General features: G+C 45.9%; 1 protein-coding gene across 2 annotated transcripts; it reads left to right on the top strand.

Moving 5' to 3' along the window:
- The first annotated feature begins 961 nt into the window (after positions 1-961).
- SMYD1 (SET and MYND domain containing 1) lies at positions 962-25,437 on the top strand. 2 transcript variants are annotated; one of them, XM_048305077.1, is made up of 10 exons: positions 962-1,358; positions 9,857-10,033; positions 10,678-10,891; positions 12,305-12,435; positions 14,188-14,226; positions 16,898-17,090; positions 20,507-20,599; positions 21,714-21,877; positions 23,394-23,562; positions 24,986-25,437. In XM_048305077.1, the coding sequence occupies exons 1-10, from the start codon at positions 1,222-1,224 to the stop codon at positions 25,142-25,144; spliced, it is 1,476 nt and encodes a 491-aa protein (XP_048161034.1). In that variant the 5' UTR covers positions 962-1,221; the 3' UTR covers positions 25,145-25,437. The 2 variants fall into 2 exon arrangements, with proteins under 2 accessions (XP_048161034.1, XP_048161035.1); XM_048305078.1 differs by lacking the exon at positions 14,188-14,226 and having other exon boundaries at positions 963-1,358.
- Positions 25,438-25,485: the final 48 nt, after the last annotated feature.

Below are 25,485 nucleotides of genomic sequence, written 5' to 3'. Positions count from 1 at the left end.
AAGGATTTATTTTACTGCCACAGGATGTACAGGATTTACCCTCTTTATTTCTCCACATCTCACTTTTGCTGTTAACCAGGCAGATTTTTCTATGCAGCACAGAGATGTGGGAAGAGGTTTGCAATCATTCTTATCTGCACAGTGCTTAGAGATGGAGGAGGAAACAGCATCAGGTTTCCTTGAGGTGGAGGGTGAGATTATCAGCAACTAGCCCAGTGAAGTCCTACTAAATGATAACAAAGTGCTGAATGGCAATCTGGGCTGGGTTCAGTTTTCACAGTGAGGTTCATTCTTACATATGATGGCCTTTTCTTGTGTCTCTCTGAACTTGCACTGGAACAGAGAGTAAAGGCAGGGCCTTGCTGCTTGTGACTTTAGTCTCTCTGGTGGACCCTCCTTTTCCACTCAGGTGGCTCAGATGCTCTTCCACAGCTGAGCACTGGAGGTGGGGACAGCTCTCAGGTGCTGTTTCAAACAGGTTTAGTGCATCCAAGATGGTGAGAGGATCTAAGATGTCCTGCTTGTTCCTGCAGTTTGTGCTGAACTGTTGGTGTCCTTCCAGCCCCTTCCACACTGCTCTGTACATGTGCTGCCACTGGCATTTGGGAAGTGAATTCCTCTTTTCCTGGTGGTGACAGGATGCTGGGAATGTCAAGGCATGTGTTTCTCTGTTATCCCTGCCTCTAAACACCCTGTCCATCTCTTTGAGGGTAAAAATAAAGCAGCTTTGTTTGATTTCTGGAAAAAGCCAGATGACAGTGCAGGGGTCAGAAAGAGGCATCCCAGACCTCCCCATCCCACTGTCTCAGCTGTTGCTTCCTGAGAGACAGAAGCATGTGGTCGCTAAAAATACCCTGCAAAGAGAATACACTCTCCCTCCAATGGGAGAGGATAAATTAAGCCGAGTTGTAATATATACAACTTCTTGTGGTTGGGAGAAACTTTTCCCAACGTTTTGGAGAGGGTTTTCCTAATGAAGCAGAAATCCCAGCCGTGTCCCATCCCCGCATAGGTCGGCGATATTGTGCAGAGGATCTCTGGCTCCTGCCTCCTCTGTTCCCACCCCCTTGCCCTCCTATGGGAATCGATGTGGCCAGGGGTGGGGGGAGACCAGCCCTCCTCTTATAAGCGTGGCCTTGCAGCACGTCCAAGTTGATAGGAGTGACGGGAGATTTGGCTTGCTCCAAGATACCCACCTCCCAAGCCTTGGGGTCCCCTGGGATGACCAAAGGAGGAATGGAGTCAGTGGAAGTGTTCACAACTGAAGGCAAAGGCAGGGGTTTGAAAGCCCAGAAGGAATTCTTGCCTGGGGATGTCATCTTTGCAGAGCCAGCCTATGCAGCCGTGGTTTTTGACAGGTAAGAGAAAAGCGCTTGTAAAACTCAGAGGGAAAGTAATCTCGCTGCAAAATTTCATCCGACTGGTTGTATAAAAGTTTGGAGGTGTCTGGATGACATCAGAGAAGGGATCGGAGGGAAGTCAGAAGCACTTCTCTAAAGACACATTCACAGCTTGTAGTGAATGTCCTTCCTGGGGCTCAGATCAGCTTTTTCACTTTTCGTATGGTGCAGTTTGTTTCCAGGGCGTGACCTTGTGAGGCGCTTGGTAACCTTTTAGAAATGCAGTGAAAGTTGTGTGTATTCAGTGCCTCACAAAACCAGCCCCATGCTACACTGCAGTGAACTGCTGGGAGTTAGTGTAATTCAGGTGCACAGGAATCTCAGACTGACTTTGCTGAAGTCTCTGATGGGAAATACATGATAAAAATGAGTTCCATTGTGCTCTGCTCACGTGTGCCATCCCCAGCTGCACTTGCAGCTTCATCATCTGCTGCCCTCCAGCTAGGAGGTGGTGGGGGTCAGCAAGTGACTCTGTTTCTGTTACAGAGATTTAGTATTTACTGCTGGCTGAGCTAACTGGAGACAAGTGTCTGCTTTTGCTCTTTCAAGAGACTGGTTTTAAATTTATGTTCACACTGATGTAGCCACACACTGAGTTCTGGTGCAAGGATATTTTTCTTTTCTGCTGCTTGTTTTAATCACAACATTCACTCAACCTGCGCTGCTGGTGTGGCTGGTAGGTGCCCACTTCTGCCCTTTGAATTAGTGGGATTCACTTAAATAACCTGGAAGAGAAAAGATGCAAAGAACCAATTTCTATGTTGATCTCCTTTGGGCTAAATCTAAATTAAAGCCTCTGAATTTGTTCACGGAATTTGTTCAGCATTATAGCATGCTGACTGAGAATAGAATGTGGCCTGAATTTTTAAACTGAGGACTTGGATGGCAGCTGAAGGTTTCATTCTGAGCTTAGGAAAGTTGTAAGTGTTCTTCAAGGGCATCATGGTGAGTCCTGAGACTGAAATTTTAGCCCCAAACAGCCAGAAACTTTAGTAAATACCCTGTACACTAAGCAAGGCTGTGAGCAATTCTGTTTAACTGAGTTTTCTCTGATTAAATCAGCTCTGTTAGCGAAGTCTGGGACACAAGTAGAGGTCGTGCTGCTGTTTTAACCCCGGTCATCTTGCAGCTGAAGCTGATCAGTGCCACTGTGTGATCTGACAGTAGCAGAGAATTGGGTATTAAATGGAGAGAGCAAGAAATAAGTTTTTTGTGTCTTTCACTGTTTCCTTGTCCTTTAACTGTCAGTGGGTGAACATGATTATGAATCTTTGCCATAGCAAGAATGACACCTTTAGTTTTTATTTTAATATGTCATTGCAAGAGCTCACATTAAAAATGTCATTTTTCACTTTAAAATGTTGAGTTCTTGAAGTCTTCACCCTGAGCTCAATTACAGGAGTTGGTGACAAAATCATTTCTCCTTGATGTGTCCTTTTAGATCTCGTACTTCGGTTTCACTCGTGTCACTAGCTGGAATTTTGTGGTGATTTTCTTCAGAAGTGCCTATGGACAATTATTTCTCTCATATGCCTTATTAAAAATACTTTTTTTTCTTAAACCACTGAAACATTTAGACTTTTGATGGTGGGTTAAAAACATTTTTTGTTCTGTGTGAAATGTTGCACCATGCATAGAGCAGAGCTGCCCATGCTGAGGAGCTACAGCTTTGCTGCTTTTTCAAATGTCACTTATGTAACATGAGATAAGGGCAGAAGTTATCACTGCATCAGCTCTGAGACTGCAGACTGTGTTTTAGGCTGAGGTTTCCAACAGAAAACCTCATATGGGGGGAGATGTGTTTCCCTGCTTCCCTCCCTTCCTCCCCATGCTGGGCTTGTTTAGCTCCCAGAGGGCAGGTCTAGAGGTTGAGCAGCAAGGAGTCAAGGTAAACACAACCCTTCTCTGCAACTGTTGTGCAATAATAATGGATTCATACCCTCCTGTGACACATTTCACCCCAAAGCACTGAGTATAGGTCAGTGGTGAAACGCAGTCCCAAAATCTCCGAAAGAGAAGAAATGCTTGTTGATTAGTGCTTGGCATGGCATAGCCTGGGCCTGAGATGTAATGGAAACACACATTTTTCTTGTGGAAATCACCCTGATGCTTTTCTTACACACCCAGGGCTTTGGTTTTAAAGGTACCTCCTACTGCTGTCCCAGGGTATTCAATTGCATCAAGCCTCATTGAATTGATTTCTGTCAAAGAAGGGTTGCCTGCATCCTAGTATTCTTTATTCCTGCAAGAATAAATCCACCCCGGGCCATGGCAGCTGATTTTACCCTGAAAGAACTGCTGTTGTCTCTGCATGGATGAAGAGTTCAGGGAAGAGGCATGTGCTTTTCCTTGTCCTCAAACACACTTGTATAGGTCCTAAAATTGGTGTCTATTAAAAAGGGCCTCAGCCTGCACAGGCAAACCCAAAATCCAGAGTCCCTCATCCTAATTTGACTCAGTATCTCCCATGTCTTGCTGAAAGCACTGTGTATGTGTACTATGGAAAAGGGATTCAACTATGAATGATTGCTGGGTTTAAGTGTTTGGCTCAGGTCCTACCAAATATGTGACCCTATTTTCCAGAGATCTCAGCTTTCTTTATGCATAAAGACCACACAGAAGCACCAGAGTGTTTGCAGCCCTTTGAAGAACTCAATCCTTTGGGAAGTCTGTTCCCAGTCTGTGGGTGTTGACCCCCTGATTTTGCTGTTGAAAGCTATATGGAAGGCAGTTGTACTGCAGAGGTCAGTGATCTTCTGTGTGGCTGCATAGGACATGCAGGCAAAGCAAAGGTCATTTTGAGATTAGCAGGAGCAGCCCTACAGAGATCCAACACAGTTGTGCTCTCTAAAACACAGCTTGAAATGGAAATCAGGCTGGGATATCAGCCACAATTTACCTGGCCAATAACCAGGTGGTCAAGTTTAAAGTCAGCAACAAGTTACACGTGGGAGCTTTGACAAGCTGCCAGGCAAATAAAATGTGATATCTGTACTTACTGCCCAGAAAGTCAGACCTCAGGGTTGCTGTCACTGCTGGAAGCTGCTTGGAGAGGCTCTTCCAGGGCAACTGGATATCACAGCACAGACTTGAGCCTGACTTATGTATGTAGATAGAGATAGATGCACAGAGAGATGCAAGGAGCTGTTGAAGCAATTTGGACCTGAGGTTGTCACCCCACTGCACTTTATAGGTGTCTGTCTTCCAGTAGGAGGCTGAGTTTGAGAAGGTGTGGAGATTTTATTTTGCTAGGAAAAGGAGAAATATTTTCTTTGACAAAACTCTGTCATCAGATGTCCCTGCAGAGCCTGACACTGGACTTCTGTGTCCAGACAAGTGAATCCAACACTAAATGCTGACATAATCAATGGAACCCTATAATGTGCAGTGAACACAGACATCTACCTTTGAGCTGAATGAATGAATCTACCTTTGAACTGAGTGTGGTGGTGTTACCTCTACTCCGACACAGGGGGTACAGATGAGCACATCTAGGTGTCTAAATCTACAGGCTGCATCCCACTCTGGAAAGCCCCTGAAGGTCACAGGGACCCTGGAAGTCCCTAAAGTCATTAAGGCTGGTGAGGGCTTGTACTCTTCAGACCAATGATGGTCATCTGAGCAGCAGTTTCTTACACAGTGTCAGAGAGTTTTAATCTGGAAGTACATAAAACTCAAAGAAAAATGAGGTTCCTATAAACATCAGTCAGCTCATAGTTAGATTTTAAGGCCAGGGTATGACTCACTAGGCTAACCCTGGTCATTGGAGGGGGGGTTGGACTAGATGACCTTTAAAGGTCCCTTCCAACCCAAACCATTCTTATTTTATGATTCTATAACTTTGTCCCTTAACCCAGTGTTTACTGGATGTTGACTCCTGTATCAAGCCTGTTACTTCTACCTGAATGAGAGGAGGCTGCTTAAAGAGATGGTGAATACTGATTAAAAGGGGGTGCAGAACTCTGTGTGATTTCCAGGATAAAGCGTAGACACAGCCTGATCTCTGTTTAATTCAGCCTTGCTGTTATCAGCTGAAATACTGCTCTGAAAACACCACTGTCAGACCTGCTTTGCTCTGAAGTAGAAGCAGAAAGCTGGAAATACATCTCAAGCAATTTTTTGCTTTTGTTGCGGTAATTTTTCAACCTGCAAAGCCTCTGAGCCTCTCACTGAAACTTTCTCTAATCCTTCCTCCCTCTTTGCTGTGTCCTTGAAGAACCCAGGTCTCCTTTCCTCTGTCACCTTCATGGTGACAGCATTCCCAGTGCCTGGGCTCAATGTACTGTATGGGACCTTCTCCTCTGACACATCAGTTGGCTCTCAAGCCTGTAGGAGCTTACATTTCCTATAAGCAAGGGGATGCCTCATATGTCTCTGTCAGCCTTTGCCAAGAGAAGGTTTGCTCTTTAACCCGCGGGGTTTGAGGGACAGTAGTCAAGGAAAACAGTGCCATGTTGTGGAAAGCCAAGATCATCTGAAGATCTGCTGGATGAGTGATCTGCAAATTGCTAAAAACTGACATCATGCAATTTTTGCACTTCTTTTTGATGTATGAAAGAGGCTGAAAACATTTTCTGAGAAAACATGGGGAGCTCTGTTATTGTAGTTGAAATGACCTAGAGATATAAGAAATCCAAAATTTTCCATAACAGCATGACTGAAAAGATTGTGAGAACAAATTCGCTGAGTAGATACTGATAAAAACTGAGAGCTAATGTGATCATATTCACATTTTAAAAAATGTTCTGGGGTTTGATTTCTTTATTATTATCTCATTTGTTCAAAACTTTAAATAAAACCTGGGAGAAAACCTAGCTTTTTTTAAAGAAAACCTCCCCCACACCTCTAAGAAGAGGCTGGGAAATCTTGTAATGAAAGACTAAAAATAAAATAGTCAAAATTTATTCTAAAATAAATCCTCCACTCAAATCAGAAAAACTAGGATATGTCATCCCTGACATTTTAAAGGAGAAAATACTAAGGTCAAACCCTTTTTAAAGTAGCAAACCCATTCTTATGCTAATAATTAATCTTTAGGTAGCAGGTGCATTTCCTTAGGCTGTTGTTTTTAATGAAGTGTTACAGCCCCTGCTTTGAAAGCCAAGGAGACTTTGCCTACATCTTAAGCTGTTCTTATGCTGTTCTCTGTAGCAGACTGAGGAGAGAGTTGCCCTGCCAAGGACTTATGTGTAAGTTAGGCCATGTGTGTGTATCACCTGTGATGCACAGAATAGCATGAACCCATGTTAAATAGTTTGTGAGCTACTCACTGTGTCCATCAGCTACTCAATGAAATCCTCCTCTGTTCTTTGCCCTAAAGCCATCTCACCTGGCTTTTCCAGGCCAATGAATGAGATGTTGTGGGTGCTGGATGGCAAATGTTTGGGTTGTGCATGTCTCAGAGATGAGGCTAATACATTTCCTGTGACAGTGCTCAGCCCTCTGTCCTGGCAGGTCCAACAGACCTTAATCTGTCTGAATCCAGTCCAAGCAGTCACAAGAGATATTTGCTTCTTCTGCTTTCACTGTGAGCCATGCTTGCAGGAGCCATGGTTTAGTTGTCAGTGCTGTTACCTCTTGCATTTGTTGGCTGGCACACTGAATCACTGCTTTTGTCCTTTAATCCTGCTACACCCAGGATTAGCTGTGGCTGTGCCTCTCACCTATGTAACTCCAGAGAACGTGAGCCCTTCAGAGTTCAGCTCGGCTGATGCTTGGGTGGGAGGCCAAGGAAACCTGAGTCTCCCCAGAAAGTCATTCAGTGAATCTGTCAGTGGCATCTGCCCTCTAAGTCAGTCCCAAATCCCTGACCTGGCAAGCTTGTGATGGGCTGGAGGCATCACTGTAGTAAGGAAGATCCTGCTTTTGGGCAGGGTGAGAAGCAGTTCTCACTATATGTGGAAGAGGGCAGTGATCACCTCAGAGGCCACGGCGTGCACAGACACAGCAGAAAGCAATTGTGTTGTTGTGTGGTAAAGCAAGGGAAGCTGAGCAGCAAGAGCCAGGCAGTTCAAACCTCCAGGGTTCCTGGGTAGGTGCCACAGCAGAAGTCACCTCCCCAGGGTTCTCCCCAGGAACTTTGAGGCTGCCTGGCCATGCAGCATCCTGACGTGTGGATGTGGGCTGCTCTCTGTACTGGGAGGAGAGGTCTGGGATACCTGAAGCCATTTTGGGTTGTGTTAAGCACTTTCTAGACCAGACAGAGGTTTTACAGACCAATGATTTCCACAGGCTGAGAGACTTAAATTTAATCTCAGGCTGCTTCACTTGGAGAACCATAACACTGCAGAGAGAGGAGGCTGTGAACACTGCGAGCCTTTGGTGTCTGGGTGTTGTCTGTCTCCAGGACAGATGGTATCAGAACCCAGCCAAGGGAGATCCCCACTCTGCCATTCCCTTTTGGGCCATCCAGCTCTGAGCTCCTCTGACACAGCAGGAGTTTGCACAACTGCCAAGGGGCACCTGGGGGATTTAGGTGCTTGCAAATGCTTAAGCGATGTTAGTTGAAGATTTAGGCAACAGATCTCAAATACTTGTGTCTCCTGACTCTTTTACTGTTCCAAGAGTTGAGCCCAGGTCTCTGGAGTCCTGGTAACACACTGTATCAATAAATTCAGTCTTGTTTGACACCATTTTGGGGTATGGAGGATCCCATAATGGTTTTGTAAGAGATGCAGTATTTCTTACACCTGCCAGTCAGATTAGCCAAGAGTAATTGTCTGCAGTTTCAATACCACATGGGCTGTTCCTTTGCTTTCTCAGAAAGTCTTGTATAACTTTTTTAGTGCATTTCTGCATCTCCTCAGAAATGAGGGATTTCCAGAGCTGGTGGTAGGTTCTGCCAGCCAGGTTTGCTTTGGAAAATCTGGACACCCTGTGCAATAAACAGCAAAATGCAAAGCCAGCATTTCAGTATTTTTTGGTTCTCAGGGAGCAAACTGAGGGGAGAGAAGCACCTGTTGGAGGACTTGGGTTTTTCTGCACCATGCTCCCTTCCAACCTGTCATTCCTCTCTACAAGGAAACTTCTTTTTTTTTTTTTTTTTTTTTTTGCTTTCTGACTGCCCTTAAAACACCCCAGTGGCAGGAGGGACCCCCATTCCCCATGTGAGATATCTCCCTGTGCTTCCTGGCACGACGTAACCATGTGGGTTTTATCAGCTCTCTGGCTCTGCTTTGCCTTACAAGGAGTGTAATCTCTCTTGCACCTCTCTGTCCCCCTGACCTGACAGCTGACAGAGCATAGCCTCACATTTCTCACCAGCTCTCAGCTTTTCCATTTGACAAAGCAGAGTTGGCTGCATCCCCCTTCCCAGACATGCTTCCCCCTGCCCCATCCCAGGTGCTTGCCTTGCATTGGGCTCCCTCCAGCACTGCTCACTTGCCTAAATCTCATTTTCCAAACCTCATTTTTGCACATGGTTTTGTCTGCTGGGGGTCATCCTGCTTTTAAATCAGTGGCCCTCTTTATCCTGCAAGAGCCAAGGCACACGGTAGATTATGTCAGCAGCTCACATATTTTCACAGAAAAGAAAATGCATTTTAAATGGACTGTGATATAAATATGCATATATATGTGTGTATATATCTATATCTATGGGTATAGTAGAGAGGCAGGACAGTCTTTGGGTTGCATTCTCTGGGACTGTGAGTCTGATTCCTGCTTGTGACATATCCTCCTTATGGGATCATCAATAATTTTTTTATTTCCTCGTGCCTCAGTTTCCCCACTCTGTGTTACGAACAATGATAAATGTGCCCTAGACCATGAAGCCTCTGAGGTCCCTGAGCTTTTTGCAGTGAGGAGAAGCTCCCTTCTGGCACCAGCAGTGGCTGAGTGATGGGAATTTAAATTCTCCTGTACTGTCAAGCCTGGCTGGAGGCCCAGAAGAAGTGGGCGGTTGCCTGGAGAAGCAGACAGCTGGAGACACCAAATCAGGCAGTGAAAAGCCTTCTCTAGCAGCAAGGGGAAAGTCCCAAAATTTTTTGGACAGGAGACGAAAGTGTCTCCTTCTCCTTCTCAGTGAATTAAGTTCTAGGAGCAACAGCTGGACATGTGAAGGGGCTTATGGGGGAGGTTTTCCCTCAGTCTGGGACCCTGGACACTCTCAGAGGGAGGATGTGAGGTCAGATTTCTTCAGCAGTATCCTCTGACGCACCCCTCCCTGGGTCTGGGTTATAGTTACATGCATACAATTGAAATCCTCTTTTGAATCCCCCAAAGATGAAATACCCCTTTTGAAGGAGTCCCAGTTACTCCATGACCATTTAACTTACAGCAACAACACTGGGCAAGAACACAAGGATTAAGCTGGGTGGGATGTTTCTCCATCCTCCCCAAAAATCATGAAGAGTCCGTTTTAGTGGCTGCAGGGAGCCCAGGGGTGCAAAGCTGGCGGGATCTTTGCTGGGCAGAGCTGGCCCTCGCTGATCCAACGTGTCCTTCTGTCCTTCCAGCCTGATACACGTCATCTGTCACACCTGCTTCAAGCGGCAGGAGAGGCTCCACCGCTGCGGGCAGTGCAAGTTTGCCTATTACTGCGACAGGACCTGCCAGAGAGCGGCCTGGCTCAACCACAAAAATGAGTGCTCTGCCATCAAGAGGCACGGCAAGGCACCCACCGAAAACATCAGGTGAGAGCTGGCCCCGGCAGCCCGGGAGAGGACAGGGCATCCCGTGGCAAGGAAGAGCTGGGTGGCCTGATTTGGGCAGGGTGGAGGTGGGAGAAGGTTTAGGAAAGTCCAAGAGCATGCTTGAGTTGAAGGGATAGGGACCTGGAGGAGCATCAATGGTGCAAAGGATGTGCTATTTTTTTTCTCAGTTCTGTGCCCCAAAAACTCTGAACATGGTGAGGCAAACCCACCCTGGATAGTTTAGAAGGTGTGGGAAACTGGGGAGTAGGTGGAAAAGTGAAAGAGGAGATGGGCTCTTCCCCAAGTTGCCTATAGGATACATTAATTTGTCTTCACGTTCTGGCCCTACCATAAGAAAATGAGAGGGATCCTCAAGGAAATGGGAGCATTTGTGGAGGGCTTGGGACCTGGGGGCCTGTTGCACTTCTCCAGGTGAGAACACAGGTGCCGGGACAAAACCCTGCATATCTCCCTTTCCTTCAGAAGACTGGGGATGGTGACCATCCATCACCCATCTGATGCTGAGCCTGTCTCAGTCAGTCTGCCTGCACACCCTTTCCCGCTCCAGGAGATGAATTTTGATGGTCCTTTGTTCTCTCCTTGTGGTGGTGGTGCTGTAACACCTGTGGCTGTCTCCTGGCCAGGCTGGCTGCCCGCATCCTGTGGAAGATCGAGAGGGAGGGCAGTGGGCTGTCCGAGGGCTGCCTGGTGTCCATTGATGAGCTGCAGAACCACGTGGACAGCTTTGGCGAGGAGGAGAAGAAGGAGCTGCGCATGGACGTGGAGAGTTTCCTGGAGTTCTGGCCACCCCACTGCCAGCAGTTTGGGATGCAGTTCATCTCCCACATATTTGGAGTGGTATGTTAGAGGGGTGGGAGTGCAGATGGGGGAGGGTTTGTAATGCCATCTTTTGGGAGGAACTCTCCAGCAGGTCTGATTTGAGGATGGGTGACTTCATCCCATTCCCCACCTGCTTCTCCTCTGCACTGACACTGGGAAGCTGAGGCATGGCAAGGGCTGAAACATTTTGGCTGTCTAAACATGCAGACAAATGGTTGGCTGAATCATAGGTGCTGCATTTTCATCACAAGTCCCACTGGGCATCTCTCTGCACCTGGGAGAGCTGAGAAAATCTAAATATGTTTTTTAGTAAATAAATCTAGAATATATTTGAATATAGCAGATCTGTTTTAGTAAATACATTAATATCTATTGATACTGTGTGCATTCAATTTTTTGCATAGCCGTAATATATAATAAAATCAGTAAAAAATACTCAATATATTTAATAATATCCATTACTAACTTGTTAACTACAAAGTTTTGTTCTCAGTGTAGCAGGGAGGGAAATTCCAGTTAAGGCTGAGTTGCTCTGCTCCCAGCCCTGGGTATCCCTGCACTATCCCCTCAGCTCCCAACACTGCCAAGAGGAGACACATGCTCTGCTCACCCCTCTGCAGGGGCTGCTGTGCAAGACAAGCTGGCCTCTGCCAGTCCCAGTATAGGGAGAGGACACAGCATCCTTTGGTACCCACACCACAAAGAAAATCCAGTCCACTGGACACAGGGAGACCCTATGTGCTAGTGACCAACACAGCTTCTCTGTGGAGAAGCAAGGAAGTACCGAAAATCTACAGAATCAGTTCACAAAGGAAATAAAACTATTAACCGGGTAAAATAATCAGTGACTGAGTTAATTATTTCCTTTGGTTTATTCTATCACATTTTCTCTTTGCAGATATTGTTTATGCTTGTGACTGAAAACTGTTCTGTTCCTATGTGATAATAGTGTATTATATAGGAAAGTAAAATAATTCAGTCTTGGAATATATGTCATGCAAAAGTCATCATTCTGAAAATTCACAGCAAAGACTAGTAGCTGCTTTTTATGAGCTTTGAGGGCAACCCAGCAAACGTGACTGATGACTACGTTGAATGCAGCAGTAAAGGTTAATTTCTAACTGATACCTATTTTCATGAGTGTGAACTTTGCTTTCTGCTGGAATTGCCTCAAAATCATTTTCCTGTGACCTTTTTCTGAATTATTTGCAGGAACCAAATATATGGAAATCAATGCACGACCAAACCAAATTTATCTTAGACCTCCCAGGTGAACACTGACAGCAAATACTCCATAATGTTTACTCAGCTCTGCCTTGGGCTGGTCCTTCTGCATGAGTCCTGCTTTGCTTCTCTTGATGTTTTATCCTGACTGGAGTGTTTCAGCTTTTTCTCCTTTAATGCTTCTTCCTGCCTGTGTTTTGGGACTAGATCAGCTGCAATGGCTTTACCCTCAGTGACCAAAGAGGACTGCAGGCTGTTGGTGTGGGAATCTTCCCCAACCTCTGCCAGGCCAACCACGACTGCTGGCCCAACTGCACTGTTGTCTTCAACAACGGCAAGTGAGTGGATTTCTTTCGTTTGGTGCAGCAGGCATGCATCCTAACAGGCAACTCAGCAGGCTCTGTCACCCCCAGAGTCAGGTCCCTGCCCCAGAAAATCTATTCTTTCTTATTTCCTTCTCTAGCTCAGGAAAAAAAGCCTGAACAGTATTTTCTTGCTAAAGACAACCTGGTTTCTCTCCTTGTTATTTAAAAAATTATCATCCGATACACTGACAAATACACCAGATTTGGCCCCAAATCCAGCAACCAGCAAAGAATTTTTCCCTGGTTTCTTATCAGTTTTGTAATTAGACTCAAAATAGGTAGATAAAGTAGTGAGTAGCTGTTTAACTCACCCCTCATATTGAAGCTTCATTTATAGATAGTTAAGGAGTAATTCCATGGAGTAAATTATTAAGAATTATTCTGAGTCCACAGTCCAAGAGTTTCTCATAACCGAAGCTTGCAATCAGCTGTGTATCAGTATCTGCTGGTGTGTTTATAACCATTCCTAACACAGCCCCCATCCGGTGAGACTGTACCATCCCAACTAATCACTGATTAACTCTTCAGCAATGAGACCTTAATGACAGAAGTGTTTGTTATCTGCAAGCAGAGTCACCTGCGAGTGCAGGATGCTCTCAGCCTCTGGGCATTCCCCATTCCCACCCAAGTCCTGTAAGAAAACCTCTGCAGGACAAGTGAGATGGAATAACATTCAGTGGGAAATGCAGGGATGTTTCAGCAGAGCTGGGAGTGGAGGTAGCCCACAAGAGGAGTGCTCTGCCCTTCCCAGTTTCCAAGCCATGGCAGGTATAAACTGCTGTTGATTCAGAAAGTTGCAGTGTGTGCAAGACATTAACTGTGGGAAATTGCTTGCCAGAAACTGCACAGCCACAGGATTTCCTCTGAACTTTCCACTGTGATTTTACAGCTACCTGTCTTTACTAAACTTTAGTGCTCTAATTTAACCCCCCCATCCCCAGCCTCTCCTTTTTTGACTAACACATTGCTTCTCCACTCCAGTTATCACTGCTGGTTTTCCCTGATAAAACTACACCAGCATTTACCAAGCAGCTGGTAAATGAGCCAAGAGAAAACAAAACTGCATTAGGATTATTACCTTGGTGGGAAATACAGTCTGATCCAAAGTCAGGTTGGAGTCTGTACTGTGATATCCAGTTGCCCTGGATTGGATCCATAGTGGGGTGGTGGGAGAGCCACTCCAAACAACTTCCAGCAGTGGGGCAGGTAACCAGCAGTGATAACAACCCTGACTTTCTGGGTAAGTACACGAATGGCATTTATTTGCCTGGCAGCTTGTCAAAGCTCCCACATGTATCTGGTTATTGACTTTAAACTTGACCATCTGGTTATTGGCCAGGTAAATTGTGGCTGATATCCCAGCCTGATTTCCATTTCAAGCTCTGTTCTAGAGAGCACAACTGCTGATGTCAGTGGAGACCTTTCTGTGCAGGAGATTTAGTTCCTGCCAAATATCAGGAGCAGGTTTTGCACACTCCCTGACCTAGACCACTCCTAAACTCACAGTGCCAGGGCAGCTCTTCATCAAGTCCTCTATGGCCCAGTGATGGACAGTTTGGTCCTGGCAGCTGCATAGCAAAAGGGAAGTTCTCATGCAGTGCCGCAGGAGCCAGGAACAGGGAACTCCCTTGTCTCCTGTCAGTACAATGTCCAGTGCTATGCCATGTACCCATTTTATTCGTTGTTGTATGTGTGTAAACCGCAGGTGTTTGTTTTGTCTTTCAGTCATGAGGCTGTAAGATCAATGTTCCACACACAGATGAGGTGGGTTGGTCTTGAAAGCATCATTCTCCTCCCTGTGCCCCTCATGCCCTGTGTTTAATGGAAAAGATGCAAAGACCCCAAGGGGCTCCCTCTGTTTGCACCAAATTTCACTTTCCCTGTTTTCTAAACTTCCCTCCTCCCCTGTGTAAAGCCCCACTAAACCCAAACCTCACTTAACTCTGCATTTTGTAGTAAATTAGAATGATAGTGGTAATACTATGACTGTTTTCCCCAGGGTGAATTCCCTGTCTGCCTTCCCACCCTCTCCCTTGGCTTCCTCTCTGTCAGTATTTCCCCTCTCCACTCCTCATTTCTCCTCCCCTGACCATGGCAAGAGCATCAAAATCAGAACAAGGTCTCACTAATCTTGTGCAGCCCAAAATAAAACCTTGCATATTAGGAGATGAGAAATGACTGTGCTACTGACACACTAAATACTCCACGTTTCTTCTGCAACAAACTGTGCCCGAGGAATGCGTTGCCTACAGTAGCAGTACCATGAGATGTAGGTTTCAATTCCTTTTTATCATAATCCATGATTAATGTTCCACCTTTTAATGATGCCACTGTTACCTGATCCGAACTAAATAAATCACAAAAATATGTGCAAAAAAATGTCTCTGCTTAACTCATGGCATTTGGTATATTATAATCAGTGTTCTTAAGGGGACACTGTTGTGTTTTAAAATTTAATTTCAAGCGGGCATGGAGTTTCCCCAAAGAAGATGTGAAATACATTTGAAGTGCTCTTCTTCACAATTGAATCTTATTCAGTACATTATAGATAGGGCCATAAAAAATGGGGCAAAAGTTTCACTTCTGATTAGCATTGCTATTTGGGGCAATTTGAGTTTTGAGCTATCAGGCACTCGCTGTGCCTGTGCATGCAGCTATCAAGGTCCCTGCTGCTCATGGCAGACACTGGGGAAAGAGCCCTGGACAAGCTCAGTGGTGTGCTCCTTGCTGACAGTGGCTCTTTAACTACAGTATTTAAAATATGCCATGTGTTTCCTGGCTTACCCCAAAGGCAATCAATCCCCTCCGCACAAGGGATGGCTGCTTAAAATACTCCTACAGTGCTTGGGCTATCAGGGGCATCATGAAAGTCAGAGGCTTGCTTTTGCTTCTCTGGTTGCATGACTCACTTCAACGAGCATCCTGTTAAGTGTGAACAAGAATGTTTATAGTGTAAACCTTTAGGATGGGAATTGCTCTTTTTTATGCACTTCCTCCTGGAGGAGCAGGTTGCACCTCTCTCTGTCTGGCATTTTCCCGTGGTTGTGACATGACTAATAGCTGCCCTTTGTGACAATGGCATGTTTAGTGATAAATTTTGTACAAAATATGTTGCTGTTATGACAACACCCAGAGAAGGTCAAGACCAGCCGAGGAGAGGAATTTTGACAGCAGCTTTAGCAGAGCTGGAAGACTCAGAGCAACACCCATGGTGCTGAGAGCGTGTAACAGGGATTCCAAGGGAAATAAAAGGGAATTACAGGAGAACTACAACCCCTTTGCAAAATCATGATCACAGAGAATAAGTCATGTCCTCCCCAAAATACTTACTTTTAATGCACCTGGTGATACCTGTGAGTCCTCTGCCACCTCTGCCTTTAGTGAGGCTTTTGTTGGGTTCCACCTAAAGCACCTCATGTTCAGATGGGAGCCAGCAGGTCCCCCTGAGGTCCATCTCAGGGCAGACATGGACATTAAACACATTGTTGAGCTCACTAGTAGTTGGGAGAGGAGATGGACACAGAAGAACCACCTCACAGTTTGTATTTGATGGATTTTTTCCCAATTCTGGCCAAATTCTCCAGCATGTTTAGCCCCTGCAGCTGAGAGATGGCCCAGAGTAACTGGGAGATTCAGTGTGTAGAGTGAAACAGCACAGGAATAGTTCTGAGTGCCCACATTATTTAAGACCTTTTGCAGGGAATGACATGACAGAAAGGCAGGTACAAAGGTCTGGCTTTCCAAATCCTGTCATCAGGGGCTTGCCGTGGATTTCAGTAAGAGACTGGCAATTGAATTGTGGTAATAGGTCAAATGAGCTATTTGAAAATAGACTCTTTCCAGATAATTATTTCTAACCTTTTATGTGGAAATGCATGAACATGGTGAAAGCATCTCTTATGCAGCACCCAGGGGGAATTTGTCTTAACTTTTCAAAGTGAAAACAATACCGAAGGCAGCACAGCTCGGGATCTGGGGGTATAGCCAGGGGTGTGTGGGTAGCATGCAAAGCAGTACTTAAAAAAAGACCCCAAATCCAAACTGAGCATTTTGGTGTGTATTTCTGATCTCAGTGAGGTTTTTTTCTGGTGACATCTCCTGCAACAAAATAAAAGTTGATGTCTAGGTTCAGCCCCAATCTGGATAAATTAATGAAGCCATAACCTGTTTATAGCTCAGACCTTTACATATCCCTGCCAGGGACTTGCAGAGGGGCAGGAAAAACTGGTGTGAGTGTGTTCTTGCTCTGTATTCAGTCAACCAGACTGCTGTTCACCTCTGCACTGCCTCCCTGAAGACTTAAAGCAGTGCCTTAGGGCGAGGGCTCACCTCTGCAAGGCAGGGCAGGACACAGGATTTGTTCCTGATGGCTCCATGGCTCCACTTCTGCTTCTGCTGCTTCTCCAAGTGCACATCCCACCTCCTCTGCCCTCAGGATCGAGCTGCGGGCTCTGAGCAAGATTTCTCCAGGGGATGAGCTCACTGTTTCCTATGTGGATTTCCTCAACCTGAGCGAGGAGCGGCGGAAGCAGCTGAAGAAGCAATATTACTTCGACTGCACGTGCGAGCACTGCAAGAAACAGCTCAAGGATGACCTGATGCTGGCAGTGAAGGCGGGGGAAAGCAAGGTATGGTTTGCCCTGCTGTGTCCAAAGCCAGTGGTGGCTGCATCTCCTCCACCAAGGTGTCTGCAGGTCTCCAGGACTGTGGTTTCTCAGCATGGGGACACTATAGGAACAGAGTCAGATTTTGGCAAAAGCATGACTAATGACAATAGGTAAAATGAGAACAGAACTAAACTTTGATTGGACACACCACCAATTCAAGCCCACCATGCAAGGCCAGCTTAATCCTTACTATGCAAGATAAGTGCAGTTTTTAATTTAAAAAAGCCCCCAGAAGGTGCCTTTAACCTAAAAGTCCATCAATAGACAGAATGCAAAAATACTGGAAAATTAGGTCTAGAGCTAAGAAAAATCCTGGCATTTAGATCGTGGTTGGGTGGTTTTTTTGTTTGTTTGTTTTTTGGTTTTTTTTTTTTGGTTTTGTTTTTTTTTCTGAGAAACTGCAAGGGAATCTACATTTTGAGCAGCAGAAAGAGAAATGTGTTGCAGGTGATTGTGGCGACAGGACTGTTTGCTGCTGAAGCTCTGTGGTTTGTACCATCACACCAGCTCCAGGAATGTGGGAAGCCTGAACATCCAGTCCCTCTTTGCAAAGGCCTGTCACAGGGAGTTTGCATCATCGCTTGACGTTTCTGTGTGGTTGCTGTGGGCAGATTGACTGTGAGGAATTAACATGTTTAAGTGCTCATTTTTAAGTAATCTCTCTTTTCCTGGGAGGTCTCACAAGTCATCGAGCAGGAGGGTATAAGGCTGCGTCTTGCTGTTGGCAGTGGGAAGTGCTCCTTGGTCAACTGCTCCAGTTTATGAGTGTGCTGGCAGCTCTAGGAGTTTCTTTTTAGTTCCTCTATCCAAGGATATAATTGCTCATAGGTTTGTGCTCTCTGGCAGTGTTAGCTTGGGGGGTTTTCCTCCTGCAAGCCTTATAAAGTGTATAAGGGAAGGGAAAGCGAGGCAAGGCAATTAAATATATCATCAAGTCATTGATCTGCACTGTTGAGCAGTCACACCATGAATCACAGTGCAGCCCAGGGAATGATGTGGAGCAGGTGGGAAACCAAACAGAAAAGGTGGGATGAGGAAATGTGACCTCAGACCAGCAGTGCCACCAGGAGAGGCCCAGTGAGAGGCACCTTCCTGGAAAGGAGCACAGAACCCTCAGCCTCCCGCTCAGGAGGTGCCAGGAAGCCAAGCTCAGTCTTGTAACTCTTCTTTCAGAGAGATGGCAGCCAGGAAAGGCTGATTATTGCAGAGTGTAAATCTCTCCTTGAGAAAGGTTTAGAGAAATATTATCAAGCTGATATAAAGGAGCTCCCTTATGGGAGATAGGACATGGGATAGAGGAGACCCTTTCCTTGCTGGGTCAAGTTCTCTAGTGCAAAAGACCCTGCTTTATAACTCCATTTTAAATTATCAAGCTTCATCTTACAGCTAATCCTGGCTACTGTACTTCTCCACTTACAATATAAAGCTGTCCCAGAGCTCAGTTCTCTGATGCAGAAGGATTTTTTTCTGGCTTTCTGCAGAAATATTTTTGAACACATTCCCCAGTAGACAGCACAAAAAGATTCCAACTCTCATTCAACACCTGCTATCAAGCCTTGACTGAACAGTGAAACCATAAATCACAGAACGATTTGGGCTGGAAGGGACCTTTTAGACCATCTCCTTCTGTCTGCCCTGCCATGGGCAGGGATGCCTTCCACTAGGGATGCACCATCCCCTTTTGGTGAGCATTAGAGGTGCTGTGTGCCACACAGCAGGAAAACACATGCTTCTGGGGGAATGTCCTCCACAACCTGAAGTGCTTGTGCAGAAAAAGCCTGTTAGCATGCAAGGTGCATGATTTCAGCTATTAAAAATACACCCCATCCACAGACAATAAGGATCCAGGCTGACCTCACCCACAGAGCACGTCGGCTGGGTCGCATTTCCTGAATGCAGGCACGCTTGCCTGGGAGCAGCAGCGCTCACAGCTGCTTGGAAAAAGTGCTAGGAATACACGGGAGATTGACAGCTTCCATCCTCAACAGCTGCTCCGACCTCCAGTCCTTCACCTCTTCCAAAGAGTAGCAAAGTTCCCATTGTTTATAATGGTAACAGACTTACAAGTCCAGTAAAGGCAAGGGAGGATTTTTATTAGACAAAGCCACCGTGGAAATGCTGTTTAAGGTCCCTATTCTGGGAGTCTTGACTCAGACAGCCCAGCACTGATGTTAACATTGCCTTTGGATGTACTCTGTGCCCCAGGGTACCCTGTGTGCTGCTCAGACAGCTGCCCAAATCTGATTAGCTACAATAGCTTCAGTATAAGACTATAGAAAAATAAATCATAACACAAACGTATCCATAAATAGATGGGAGGTAAATGGCTCTGAAAACTACTGGTTTTCCCTCAATACTATGAGGAGGATTTCCCAACTAGATGAATTTCAGATTCCTCAAAAGTCTAATTGACCAGGTGTAGGAAAAAAGACAACAGGAGAGTCCTATAGTCCTACAATCTTTGCATCCTTCATTGCAATGTTGGGTCTCTCCTTTTGATCTACACCCAGAGGTCCTTCCTGGCTGCTGGCTCTGCTGTGTGTCTCCACACCAGGCTCTTCCCAAAAATTCCTGGAGTCACGTGATTGTGGGCTGATTTCAGGTGTCTCATTTGTGAAAAGAAAGGTCATGATAGCTAGAATAGATGGAAAATGCAAACTTGAAGGGCTCAGAGAAGCAGAAGATGAATGGTTGTGCTGGATATTATGTTATATTTCAGTATTAAAGCAAGAAAGAAGAGGCAGCTAATTATGAGCTCATTAGTGTTTTGACAGGTGTTCCTAAATGTGCTTCACGTCTCTAAATGCATGGTGAAACACAAATTTCTTTGAGGTGTGCAGGAAAACACATTTCCCTCTCTGGGTGCAGCTGGAATCTGAGCTCAGCCATCTTAGGGTGTTTGGAACTAATGACAGCAATTCTCAGGGTAGGTAAAATTCAGGGATCTTTCTTATTCCACCCATCTCTGACTCAAGAGCCTCATTTCTCTCAAGCAGCTGTACTAGGAACACCTGATACTCACCAGCTGGTGGCTTTCACAGCCTCTTTGGTATCTCACAAGACCTCTCAGTGGCAGGGTGAATTTCCAGAGGGGAGGAGTGGCAGGGAGAGTTGAGGAGCCCAGTCACACTTGTCAGAGACATGGCCACTACCCAGACGGGCAACACTCTCGCTGAAGTCAGCAGGACCCATTTCAGCTCATTTCAGCCTTGGGCCGGTCTGAGGGACACGCTGGCACTTTCATCCAGCAGTAGGAATTGGGTGATGTGGGAGACATCCCACTAAGCTGATCGGGGCCAAGCACGCTTTCAACCAATATATTTTGGAAGTGTGAGGCAGTGTGTTTTCCTCATTGGTTTTCCTAATGTTGTCCCCAGCCCTCTGCAGACACGGTGAAGGAGGTGATCCAGCTCTCCAAGGACACGCTGGAGAAGATCAACAAGGCCCGCATGGAGGGACATTACCACGAGGTGAGTCCTGGTCCTTTTGCTCTCTTGCTGCACACACACTGCCCAGAAAAGCAGGCCTTGTCCCCCTCTACATTTGGGATTTGTGGATGAAACAACCTCCCCATTGCTGCAACCTGAATATCCCCATGTGCTTCCTGCCCTCCTGGAAGCTCAAATTGAAGAAGCTGACACTGGTTTCTGCCCTCTGTAAAGGACAACCGTGTCTGAGACATCCCAGACTAACTTCTTTTGTAGTGATGACACAAGGAGATTCAGGTGACTTCAAGAACCTCTGACTGACACGGGTGTTGAACCAAGGGCCTCCTGGTGAAAATCATGAGTTACAGGGCAGGTGTAAGAAGTCAGCTCTGCCAGGTAGCCTCACAAAAAGAAGGACAGTGGGTTTGAGAGCGGGACAAGACTGTCAGGGGTCTTTGCCTGTGTTGATCTCTTCAGCACCTTGTGTTGCTCATTTGTCAGGTGCTGAGAATAGGTGTGTGGTTTGGTAGAAACATGTCCCATCTGGGGCAACAAAGGCAATGGGTGACAGAGCTCAAGTAATTTCTTTTTTTCTCCCTCTTTTGCTCACCCAGGAAATATTTAATTGTTCTTCTCAGAGAGCACTCCAGGTTGAGTAACAACCTCTGGGTTTTAACTGTCTTTGGGAAAAGGCTGAAGCCTAGAGCAGAAATCAGGACACTGAATCACGGCTAGGTCAGGCATGGAACAGTGCAGCTCTGTGTCTCCAGCCCCAGGGGGTCATTGAGAGGATTCCTGTCACCAAGTGCTTTCAGGAGGCTGGGTGGATGGCACTGGGGTGTAAGAGTCCTGTAGGCACTTGGTACCTGACAGTACCCAGCCTCCTGGAGTCTTTCTTCTGAGCAGAAGACATCACGTTTTCCTCACCAGTTTTACGAGTGTAACCTTGGAGAGAAAGCTTTGAGTGCCAATCATTTTGCTCGGCTGATGTTTCTTAACAAATCAAAGCACATCCTCTCTTCCCCAACCTTCACAGAGGCTGACTTGGCCTCTGGGACTGGTAAGGACTGTCCAAACCACAGGGCTTTGGTGTGGCAGCTTCTGGCCCAAAGTTGCTTGGACTTACCCTTCCTCTCCCTGCTTCCTCCACGCTCAGGTTGTGAAGCTGTGCCGTGACTGCCTGACAAAACAGGAGCCTGTGCTGGGGGACACGAACATCTACCTGCTGAGGATCCTCAGCATTGCCTCCGAGGTGCTCTCCTACCTCCAGATGTTTGAGGAAGCAGCTGACTACGCCAAGAGGATGGTGGATGGCTACCTGTGCGTCTGTGCCCTACTTCTGGCAGCTCTCTGTGCTCACGCAATGTTAAGCTGTGTGTTACAGGAATAATTTTCTTAATCTGCTCCCATGAAGGCAGTGGTGATGAAATTCAGATGGGGACTTTTTTGTACCACCAGACAGACAGAGACCCCTTCTTAAATGCACAAGAGCTCCCAAACACCTTGATGTACTAAACTGGAACTGGCAAATGGTTTAGGAACATCTTTCATTAGCCTTTTTGTTTGGTCTCAGAAGCATCTCAAGGCTGCCCTGATAGCAAGACACAGAGCCTGGGTGCAGGACAGAGAGGCTGTGACTGCAGGAGATGGCCTGTTCCCTGCACCCTGCAGGAAGGAGAGGTCAAAGAGGAAAGAGAAGCCATGTCAAATGGCTGTCACTCAAGACATTCCCTCACTCTTGAATAGTACATGGGTTTTGTCTTGGCTAATTCTATAGTCCTGTGCTAAAAGCTCAGTGAGAATAAAGAAATTCAGGTTTAGTTCACATAGATCCAGGGTAAATCTCACATTAAAAATTATGTGCTTTATTATTACTGAGGTTTTATGACAGGAATGATGAGTATTTAACAGGAAAAAAAGAAAAATAATGGAAACTGTAGAGAAGAGAGAAAAGCCCAATTCATCGTATCATTCACTCTCCTGCTGAGACCATCTCACACTCATTTCCTGTCTTTTTGGTCAGTTCTACTCCAAAAAGCCTGTGATATTTTGTTCTTTTGCAGAGGGGTGACAGAGTCACCTCCCTGGCTTGCAGGCCTGACAAGCAACTTCATGTCCCAGCCCTGGCACTGAACTAATTGACTGACACAGAGGAAATTCCTTCCCCTCCGTGTTCCTCAGTTTCTCAGGCCACGGTAGTTTCCTTTCTTGCTTTAAGTGCCAATTCAAAATGCCAAATAAGCCCTTGAGGGCAGGTTTTCAGCTAAGTCCAATCAGCTTCTAACTCTGCTTCAGCTTTTAAAGTTGGATGCAGAGGAGTGGTTTCAGTCTTCCCGCCTTAGGCACTGACAATTCCCAGGTGTAGGGATGCATCTGCAGAGGGTGAGATGAACATTTCTGGAGTTTCTGGAACCACCTGTTTCTCTTCCCACTTTGAATGAGAAACTGGTGATTTTTGCATTTTCACTGCTCCAAGTGTGTCAAGTTAAGTTGGTGCCACCTGAGCTGTGGGGTCAGATCTGGGTTCTGTTTGTGCCAAAATAATGACAGAGATTGGTGTTCTCTTGGCATAAGATGACAGACCTTGGCTTTCTGCAAGCCAGGTGTTGAACTTTCCCAGTTCACATCCCATCTTTCACAACTTGTGCCCCTGTACAGCTCTGTCCTTGAGTAATGTATCCCTGACCCTTTCTAAGAAGGGAACATTTCAGGGGAAAAGGCTGCAACAGGCTCTTCACCTGAGTAAACTATCTGCTCTTTGGCAAGCATATCATGTCAATGACACTTTTGGGAACCCAGATTTCTCCTGAACTAAAATTACCCAATGTTTTTCCAGGAAAATATACCATCCCAACAACGCGCAGCTGGGGATGGCCGTGATGCGGGCAGGAGTGACTCACTGGCACGCTGGCCTCATTGAAGCTGGCCATGGCTTGATCTGTAAAGCCTATGCCATTCTCCTGATAACCCATGGACCTTCCCACCCAATTACCAAAGACCTGGAGGTAGGTGTCATCTCCTGTCATCTCTGTTCTCTATCTGGGCAAGATTAGAGTCAAGCTGTGGAAACAATCATCTGTAAGGGCTGAGAGATGTATTAAGTGCTGACTGCTTCATACTGGTGCTGTGGCTTTATCTAGATTATGTTATATTCTGCTGGAAAATGCATGTCCTTTCTTATTGGAAATTTTCTTCCCTGAAAAATACCTCTTTTTCTGCACCAGAACATACATGAGAAATGGCAGCTGAGCCCCTGACTCTTCTTTGAAACTGCTGTGCCCAAAGACAGAGCCTCCTATTCTTTCAACAGCCTGATTTCACTGCTCTCAGATGGATAACTTTGCAATTTGAGTACATCAAATTACATATGGTGGATGTTTACCACCTGATTTTCTTTACTGGTGTCCACTCTTCTTTATTTACCACTCCCCATTCCTCCTAAGCAGCAGTGTATTTTTTCCTCAGATGACTGATGGCTGCATTTCCTATCTTAGAGTCAAGATCTTGAGATCCCAGGGAATTACATCTGCTCAGATGTGAGGAATTACTTACAATTTCAGCTGGGAGTCTATCATTTCTTTAGCCTTTAATTCACTTGATGTGACCTGTTGGCTTTATAGCATTCTCCTTTATTACTCCCGAAAAATTATAGGATACCAGATGAAATCCTTTATTGATGTCTTAGTCCTCATATAGCAGAGCTATAACCTTTATTAGTGCAATTTTATATCTTCAGAAAAATTAATATCTACTACCTCAAGCCAATCTGTTCATTGTTTCCATATGTGTAGCAAAGGATGAGACACAGCACCTCCATTTCTGTGTTTCCTTTCACACTTTAGGAGGAAAATAGTGGATATAAGGCACATGCTTATCTCTGTGCTCCTAAACAAAGGGTTGAATAAATGCACAGAGGGGTGTAAAAATGTATCCTAAAACCCCTTCTGATCCTCTGCTGTAATGCAGCACTAGGAATGACTCTGGTGATGACGAATTCTGGGGTGTAAAGGGTGCAGCTGTGGGACTGAGCATCCCTCTCCTCCCACCTGAGGTGACCCCCACCCTGGTGATGAGCCAGGCCCAGGGTGTGGATGGGAACTGCACTCACTCCCTGGCTCTGCACAGCATCACCTCTAGGTTCTGCATTGGTTTTGGGAGCATGAGGCTTCCCAGTAGCCTGTGGAAAAGCTGCATGCAGGAAAGGCTGATGCCTTCCTCAGTACACAGGCAAATGGGGTTGGAGAAAGAACAGAATATCTGTGTCCAGTCAGCTTTGGTCCTGCTGGTAGGACACCGAGGGCACGGTGCCTCAGTCATTGCATGGCCTAGGACATCCCTTGGGGACAGTGCCTGTTTTCTGGCAATGTTTTATTCACTTGCTTCGAGGTCCCCTGCATCACAGGGTTTGTAACCTGCTGTGTCCCTCAGGTCATGCGTGTCCAGACGGAGATGGAGCTGCGCATGTTCCAGCAGAATGAGTTCATGTATTACAAGATGAGGGAAGCTGCCCTCAAAAACCAGAAGATCCAGGTCATGCCTGAACCCAGCAACGAGAATGCACCAAGCCTCTTCCACAAAAAGGAATAAACCCTGAGCTTGACACCAATTCATGCCTGCTGGGTAACATCACCTGTGGCACTTCCAAACATTGGGAATATGACACAACAGTGTGATATATCCATAAGGACTGTTTCCAATGGCACAAATCTGACAGCATGGACCTGCTGGGGGAACATCCTGAAAAATCTTCAGTGGGCTTAAAGCAGAAGAGGTCCTGGCAGAAACAACACTCTTTTTCTATCACTAAGGCATTAAAAATCAAAGCAAAAAACCCTGTTATAAAATTATTTACATTTTTATTGGAAGCCTGTTTCTCTCTAGCCCTTATTCTGAATTCTTTTGTTAAATTTTAATTGATTTTTTCCTAA

The sequence above is a fragment of the Corvus hawaiiensis genome, chromosome 5 (genome assembly GCF_020740725.1).
Source record: "Corvus hawaiiensis isolate bCorHaw1 chromosome 5, bCorHaw1.pri.cur, whole genome shotgun sequence".
NCBI lineage: Eukaryota > Metazoa > Chordata > Aves > Passeriformes > Corvidae > Corvus > Corvus hawaiiensis.
The sequence above is the reverse complement of the archived record's forward strand: the minus strand, read 5'-3'. Positions and strand labels throughout refer to the sequence as shown.